We start from the raw sequence: 8,501 nt of genomic DNA on the forward strand, positions 1-8,501 counted from the left end.
TTCTAGTATATTTTAAGACACAGTTTCAGCTAATATTTTATTGATACTAGTGGAAATGATCCAGAAGAGGAAAACACATTGTTTGGAGGTCTTTCCACATCCAGTTTGCTTCAAACTCAAACCTCCATGAAGCCTTCCACTTCCAGCTTGAGCTTTTTCCCCCCTTCCTGCCAGGAAGACACATACACACTCACATTTTTTGAGGGCACACACAGCCATGCAAACATTCTTTGTAACATCCTTTCTTGCTTTACTCATACGACTGCTCTCTTACAACCAAATATTATTTTTTTCCCAGCAATCTAATGCACAGCTTTGTTTTTATTTATTTCTCTAATGGATGGTAACCTGCCTTCAAACATGAAAAATTTTCTCCCTTACCTGAACGAGCAGTTTTGGCTCCCTGTTGTGGTGAATCCCCAGGAATCCAGCTCCTTTGTATACTTCTGTCAACACAGATGCTGTTAGCTGCTTGAGCTGCAGCCACAGCACTGATTCTGAAGTTGAAGGAGCTTTTGTATCAAGATGAAGGGCAACCAGGTATCAAATAACACAAGTACAATCACTACCTCTGTTGTCATAATAGAGGTATAGCTAAAAACATGTTCAATCATGCTCTTCCTTATAATGCTCTTCTTCATTAAAGCTGTTTTAGTAATGTATGTCTGCAGAGCACCATATGATTGTTGATTGCAACAAACTCTCAGCTGTACTACCACACTCATTTTACACAAACGTTTATTTCCTCATCCAGCTGAGGAACAAGCACTTCAGATCTCAAGAGGAGGCTCTGATGATGCTACTGCAGTGCCACTCAGGTGTCTGTGTGACTAAGAGGGATTGTTTGGCTGCAGTTTTCTTCTGTTCTTGGGAACGGGGTTGTCAGTGCCACATTTTTGGGAGTGTTGTTTTGGGTACCGCCTGAAAAACTCTCTCTCAGTATTTTCATGTCTGCCAAATGATGTCTGATAAATGGTTAAACCATCCTTGCTGCTAGGAGCTGATTCATGAGCCCACAGCAAGAAGTTCTGGGAGTTCTGTTGCTGTCTCTCTGGATCTACCTTCCTCCGGCCCATACCCTAAGAAACAAACAAAAAAAAATATTAAATAAGAATTCCTGTAAACATATGAGTTCCAGTCACAGCTTCACAGATGAATCTTGTAACAGTCACTACCCCACTGGGAAGTTAACAAAGCTGTTACCACAGTGATTTCAAGAACTCATGGCTGATCTTTAGCAAGTTAAAAATAATTTTGTCAGACTTGCCTGTATGCACATTCCTGGTTGCATATATAATGGGAAATCTGTTGACCTTCCATCTCTTATTGCTAATAAACCACTTACACTTTGCATTGCTTTAGCATGCTGTATATTCAGAGTTATTTAGCTATCCTCAGCTAAATTAATCTTCAGAGCAAAGTGAAGAAATAGGTCAATAATTTCATGTTCAGACTGCAATGAAGAAACTGAGACAGACCAGGTTCAAAACTGTCCCTTGTGTGTCCAAACACAGAGAGACACAGCCTGATTTTCACACTCCACATCTTGCAGGAAATTTATTTGGAATTATGCTCAGTTTCTCTAAGAATACAGGACACTACACAAAGTAAACAGAAACTGAGTTATTGAGTGAATAATGGATAAAAAAAAATTAAAATAAAAATAAAAATCTACCTCTAACACAGCCCAAAGTCAGACAAACATTTAGTATCACAATTTGCTACTTCTTCCTCTACTCAGCTCGTGTACTGCACTGTTTATCTTGCTGCTGAGAAAGATGTCAATAATCTAAGTGGAAAAACCTGAAACTGTTGCAGACACAGAACAGTCCAAAACAATTTAAATTCTATTTGAATTCATAGCTTCTGCAATATGCATTTTAAAAGTTATAAAGAGATATGAGTTGAAAAATAAAACATTCTGTTTACATTTTTCTCTTCTCACATTTTTTGGCATCTATAATTTGAGCAGGAGAGAGAAAAGAAACTGTTTAATCACTGGTAGGCTGAGAGGAATGAACCTGCTTGGTCCTTTTTAGTCCTGGGTACTTACAGAATCAAAATACTCTCCTACATTCCGTAGACTGTGTCTGTTGTCATGAGAAGAAAATGGGAAGTTGTTGTTCACTGCTTTCTGAAAAAAAGAAATTATTTTTAAAAAAACTATGGATTTTCACATAACTTGCTTGAAGTCTACCAGTCATAGTTTTGATATTTTAAAAGATACTGAAATTACTGAAATTACTGCCTATGTTCTACCACAGAAGTCATGTGCTACATCTTCAACTTCACATATTTTTATAGGGGCAATGTGGATCATCTGTATTTTATTTTATTTTTATAGAAAATCATCAGAAGGATTTGTATTCCCTTGCCTTGCTGAATATAGACATGATTAATAGAAAAGTGTGGATTTTCTAATAAGAAATGCTGTGTTCTGTCTGTAAGCAGGAAAATACTAGATATCTCAGGATTGCCCCATCTGATTCACTTGTAAGCCTAGAGCTAATTAAAATGAAGTACAAAAGGGACCTCAAAACTGAATTAACTATGATTTATGTACTCAGTGTCATGCACACTGCTTGTTAAGGGGAAATGGAGGAGGTATTAATTGTATAACTAATATATAATCTCATTTTTTAGCATAATGTTCATCCAATCTCTAAAAGGAAGTTTTAGAAGAGTTTTAGAAGAAAAAAAAAGTAAAACTGCAAAAGAACTATTTTTTAAGTAATTTAAGAGGGTTTTTTTTTAAGTTTGTTTATTTTATATCATTGCAATATTATTAAAATAGCTTAAAACTGAAATATGGAAAACTCTTCTGGACTATTAGATTGCCTCTGTTCTTCCTCAAGCATTATTTCCCTGCTACACATTGGGAACTTCATGTTTTTTCCCATAAATGATCCAGCAATTCTTACTATCAGCATTGTGTAATAAATTTTTCATTTTCCAGATAAGATATTTATTTCCAAATAGTAGAGCAAGTTTAAGTGTAATATGATTTGAAAACTGTGTTTCAGGACTAAGAGAATCTGAATCAGTTCTGTAGATAAATGAAACAAGCAGAATTGACATGTGGGATCACCAAATACAGAATTTGCCTGCATGGACTCAGCTGGATGATTGCACCTTAGGGTGTTGGGACTACTAGAGAGATTTCTACCTTTTTAGGAACATGCCACACATCCAACTTTTTTTTTTATACAGATTGAACCAGGCTGTAGTTTTATGGATAAGTAAATTCAATAGATACGTGGTCACAAAAATTTAAAATTAAGCCTCTTCTAAGGCAGTAAAAGACTTACTGAAGTAACCTACTGCAATTACTCATCAATGTGAATGGTTTAGGAATCATGTTTATTACTAGTGCCTACATGCTGCAGGAAAATTGAAGACCAAAGTGGGAAATATTCAGTTTCATCTCTTGGAATTATTCTGTGTATTAACTGGTGGTGGAAAAAAAAAAATCCATTACCAATTAATTACAGGACTATCATGAAGTTTGAAATAAGAGGTAATAGAAGCTTAAACAGTTACTATATTTCTGAGAAAATTAATTAACTTCACAGGCAGTGAGTTCCCTGATACAAGGAGCTTAGAGATACTCAGCTTCACAAGCAGCAAGCTTCCAACACTCTCCCAGCACTTTTTTTAAGATGTCACATAGACAAATGTCCTCAGATTCCTCCTGTGACATCACATTTTAGCTTTAAATGCATCTTTGTACTCTCACTGCTGATATCATTTTAATTCTTATGGCAGAGAGGAATTCCACTCATGTTTTAACAGTGAAGGGCTGGTAAATATGAGGCAAAACCCAGGAGGTGAACAGTCATGCTAAAGCTGCTAAGAGGTCCATCCAACCTGGTTCTCCTCTTCAGACAGTGGCTAAGGCAGGATGCTCCACAGGGAGCTGTAAGTAATACCAACATAAAGCTGCTCCAGTATCATCTTCCCCTTTCCACTACCCCCAAGCTTCCTTTTTAAATATTCCTTCCTAGCCCACTTGTGCTAGGAAGCAAAACCTGTGAAGTGAACTCAACAGAACTGCTATGCTTCCAAAAGATGGAAAGAGAAAATATTCTGTGCACCAAGTGATAAGGACATAAAATGGTGCTGATGGAATTGTAAGATTTTATACAGTATTTTGTTCGTTTCAGAGATTGCCCCAAATCTCATCATTTTTAAGCAAGCCTTGAAAATGCTTCAAATGGGAAGTTTCTAAGTTCTTAATGGTCAAAAAATCAATCCCTTGCCAAATTATACACTATTTCTGACATTCAACACAAAACAGATCATCAGATTTCAATTAAACATCCTTGCAGGGCTTTACACACAGTTTTGGGACTGAGATTGATCACCATTTATTCTGGCACATAAACCTGTCTCAAGCAGCTGTAGCAGCTAATAAAAAGGGAAAGTTGCTGATGCTGGAAATCAGCAATAACTACAGCAGGGTTTTGAGTACCCAAAATTATAACTGGGTAAGAGCAAAACGTGTTTCTCCCTCAGCACAGCTAGCAATCATTTTACTGCCTGAGGCACAAAGTCTGCCAGGCTGCTTCCTCACTCTGAGTGCCAATCCTGCTCACAACTCAGCAAGTGATATCTTGCAAAAAGGACCTCTGTGAACTGACTGCCTGGCCCCAGCCACTCACCTGCTCCCGAGCTCGGTATGCCCGTGGCAATCTGTCCTCGATGTACTGAACTTCTCCTGGCTGCTGGATCTGCTTGAGTGCAGAACGTGTAATTGACTCAGGCTGACTCTGGTGTGCTCCGGGGTGAGCAAACTAGGAAACAATGGAATTCGTGATCCATTAAAAAAAAAAACAACAAACAAAAGCAAAAGCAAAAGCAAACAAACAAACCACAGCAAATAAATTTGATCAGCAATGTGGACAAAACTGCGTTTTCCCGGCTGTTTTTTATTATTTGGATTGCAGCAGCACCTAGTGGCCTCTGGAAAAAAAAAAAAAAAAACAGCAGCCTCCCCCAAACCATATAATAAAGACCTTACAATGGAGCTCAGGAGACAAACAAGTGTATTATTTCTCCAGGGCCTTTCCAAAAATTCTTTATAAAGCAATAATCCGTCTAGCAAAACCACTTATGCTATAATGTCTATTTTGCCCCTCCACACTGCTGCTGTTGCTGCATGACTGTAGTCTGAAAATAAAGATTTTAGGGACCAGCTCAGCCCCATGTCAGGCCCAGGGGCTGACAGAACAGCCCACACTGTGTGTGCTCTGCAGTGCCCCGGGATGCTGAGACAGCCCAGGGACTCCAACAGAGTCCCTGAGTCACATCTCTGGAGGGCAAGAAGGGAGCCAAACATCAGCTGGCATTCTCCAGAAGATAATGAGCTAACTGATGATATGATTATTATCATTATTATTATTATTATCATTATTACAATTATTATTACAATAAGAGACCTCCAGCACTGATGGAAAACCAAAAAAATCCTGCCAGGGTCTGCTCTAGCACACTTCCTCCCAATCCCAAGAGCATTTTTTCCTCATAAACCTCCGGAATGGAAAACCTGGGTGTTCTTTAGGAAGTTTAAAGATAAAAAAGTCCCTGCAGGGGGCTCCTGCCTCCCTGCCCTCACCCAGACACCGGCACTCCGGTCGCTGGGATTGGCCCTCCTGCCCTTGGCCATGTCCCCACCGCCCTGGAGACGCGGTTGTCAGGGAAGCCACTTGTGTCCCCTCCCTGCCGTGACGTCATACCCTGCCTGCTGCGTCATCAAATGAGGGTCCAGAGGAGCAAATGCAGTGCTGCTCTTACACATCGAGTAGAGATGGGAAAACTAAGAATAATTTGGGATGAAAAAGACCTTTAAGAGCATCAAATCCAACCCTTAACCCAGCAGTGCCAAGGCCACCACTGCCCCATGTCCCTCAGCATCTCCACAGCTTTGAGATCCCTCCAGGGATGGGGACTCCACCACTGCCCTGGGCAGCCTGGGGCAACCCTTTTTCTGAGGAAATTGTCCCTAATATCCAACCCAAACCTCCCCTGGCAGACTGGGATCTGTTTAAAAAAAATAATGAATTCTCTCCAATTACTTCAGTGACATTTCACACTGAATGGTAACATCCGGAGAAAGGAGGGGCATTTTTGAAGGAAAAAAAAAATCCATGGACATCAGGTATATTATTTTCAAGGTGTCACTTCATGCTCTCTTTAAAATGGCTTTTAAAATGGCATCCATCCATGAGGATGGATGAGGTCCATCCTCATCGTGGACACAATATTTGGGTTTTTTTTTTAAAAAGAACCTGGCAGCACCTTGAGGGGGTTCCTCAAGGAAGGTGGGGGTGGCAGACAGCACCATGCCACTTGCCTGCTGGCCAGCAGTCTCATGTCTGTCACAGACTTAGTCACTATGTGGGATAGAGCTATTTTTTTCATTTATTTATAACCTTTTGGATTGGGGGAATGTGGAGAACCAGCCCAAATGCCAGGCTTGTTTCACAGAACCACACACAAAGCAAGGCTTCACCTCCTGGGCCTTTAACAGGCTGGAAAGGACCCACCAGAGGCAGGGGAAGGGCTCTGCTCTCCAGTATGTTGATATTCCAGGCTGACTTGGGTGGGAATCTGATACCACAGCTTGGAAATGGAAGAAGAAAAACTACAGAATGTGTTCAGTATGAATGATTCAGACTGTCACAGCCTTTTACAATGCCAAACTACAAAGTTCCTGTGGGAAAACCTACTTTTTTTGGGGGGGTTGGACTAGATGATCTTTCGAGGTCCCTTCCAACCCCTAGGATTCTATGATTCTATGATTTTTCACCTTACTATCAGCCAGAGGAAATTCGAGAACTCCAGCTGCCATCCTGGAGTTTTTCAAGGCTTTCTTCTAAATTATTTCTTTTTTCTCTTTAAGTATCTGTTGAACTTCTGACAATGCAGAAAAGAGCAATGATTTGGAACTTGTGATTGAGGCCGTGCTGCAAGTTGCTTTTCAATACAGAACTAAGTACATGACTGTAACAATGATGTACAGAGGGTAATGCAAACCTTATGAAAAATAAGCTGCTCCAGATAAAGCAATTTTGGTTAAGGAAAAAAAAAAATCATGATCAACACGTTTTGAAACACTTTCATGATTATATTTTCTTCTCAGCCTTGACTGTAATGAGCTGTACCCATGTCTAAATGTGCCAGGATCAGAGCTGAAGGCTAGAGAGATAACTAATGCTATTTTTAAGACTGAGTAAACCAGTGGCAGAAAGCAACAAGAGAAGCTTGACAGGCAATTTGTAACTTGTTCTCATTCCATTCTACTCGTTTTCAGATTCAGTAACTTGAGGCCCATTACTGCAAATTCAGACAAAAAGCACTTTGGCTTTTAAAATATTGCTCCAGCAGAATCTGGGTTTTTTATGACAGGCTTCAACAGTTTGGTATTTACTGCTGTTTTCCAGTGATAAACAGGTGAAGGTGAAAAAATTTATGATACTTAGAAGGTCCCTTCTTAACACCATGAAGGGGTACTAAAGGGACAAAAATTAAGAGTTGTGCCAGGCTGCAGTGGCAGCAGGCATGGGTCCAATGGAAGTTTTAGCCCAACTGCTTTAAAAGAGTACCTTGAAAGACTGTATTTCCTAAACAAATTCTGTTTGTGTATTTTCATACCGAAGTGTATTATTTATATGTTACTAATAAAGGACATATGCTTTGTGCTGGTAAAATTTGCAAAATTAGGGAGTATTTTAGCTTGGTTCACAAAGGAAATAAATGCTTATGCATTCTGAGATGCTGTAATAATTTTCAGCTCTTCAGGCAATTCCCAATAAACTTTGAGACAAAAAGGGATTTCCGAGATGATCAGAACCATCTTAGCTCCCTGAGGACCAGTGGCAGGACTGCAAAGCCTCTCAGGCAGACATTGGTCCCAGTTGTTATAAATATATACATATATAGACACATAATGCCTGGGAGCAATGATTGAGAGCCACGCAGCATTTGTACTTCCAGACCAGCCACAAACTGTACTGCCTCCCAGGGTTTGCAGAATGACATATGTAAGAAGAAAATAATAATAAAAAGTCCTTTGTGCACTATTCATGTCACCATTTGCTTGCTTAGGCCACCACAGCTAAGCCTTTATCAGACTCAGTGCAGTCCAGCAGCCTGCAACTCTTCATCACCCAACACCCCAAGGTGTTCCTTGGTTTCACGAAGGTTAAAGAGTTTTTCAGTGTGTACAAACCTCGCCAAAGCCTTACTGGCCTGTCCCCTTACCTAAGCTACCTAACACGGCCATGTCCCGGTCCTGTCTCAGGACAGGGCTGGATAAACCCAGGGCAGCCAGGTTCCGGGGGCACTCGGCAGGCGCAGGCCTCAGAAGCCCTCAGCACCTCACTCCCCTGGCACGGCAGAGTGGCACGGCCGGACCAGCTGCCGAGACCGCAGCCCCATCGCAATCACCCGCTTCGGCTCAGCGCCCTCGGGGACTGGAAACCGCCTTGGAAAAAAATAAA

The 8,501-nt window shown here is 40.6% G+C and overlaps 1 protein-coding gene across 1 annotated transcript; it reads right to left on the reverse strand.

Annotated features, from left to right (window-relative positions):
• Nucleotides 1-721: 721 nt before the first annotated feature.
• On the reverse strand, nt 722-5,705 carry TEX36 (testis expressed 36). Its single transcript, XM_071749660.1, has 4 exons — nt 5,615-5,705; nt 4,662-4,793; nt 2,054-2,134; nt 722-1,079 (listed from the first exon to the last, which is right to left on the reverse strand). The coding sequence occupies exons 1-4, from the start codon at nt 5,663-5,665 to the stop codon at nt 831-833; spliced, it is 513 nt and encodes a 170-aa protein (XP_071605761.1). The 5' UTR covers nt 5,666-5,705; the 3' UTR covers nt 722-830.
• Between the last annotated feature and the right edge of the window lie 2,796 nt (nt 5,706-8,501).

Source organism: Heliangelus exortis, chromosome 7, assembly GCF_036169615.1.
Source record: "Heliangelus exortis chromosome 7, bHelExo1.hap1, whole genome shotgun sequence".
Taxonomy (NCBI): domain Eukaryota; kingdom Metazoa; phylum Chordata; class Aves; order Apodiformes; family Trochilidae; genus Heliangelus; species Heliangelus exortis.

What these genes read in the sequence shown, in the direction of transcription:
- TEX36 (XM_071749660.1), bottom strand. Translation starts at nt 5,665, where the DNA reads ATGGCCAAGGGCAGGAGGGCCAATCCCAGCGACCGGAGTGCCGGTGTC. An exon ending in ACCGGAGTGCCGGTGTCTGG is followed by an intron (nt 4,794 to 5,614) that starts GTGAGGGCAGGG and finishes ATTGTTTCCTAG; the next exon opens with TTTGCTCACCCCGGAGCACA. An exon ending in TAGGAGAGTATTTTGATTCT is followed by an intron (nt 1,080 to 2,053) that starts GTAAGTACCCAG and finishes TTTGTTTCTTAG; the next exon opens with GGTATGGGCCGGAGGAAGGT.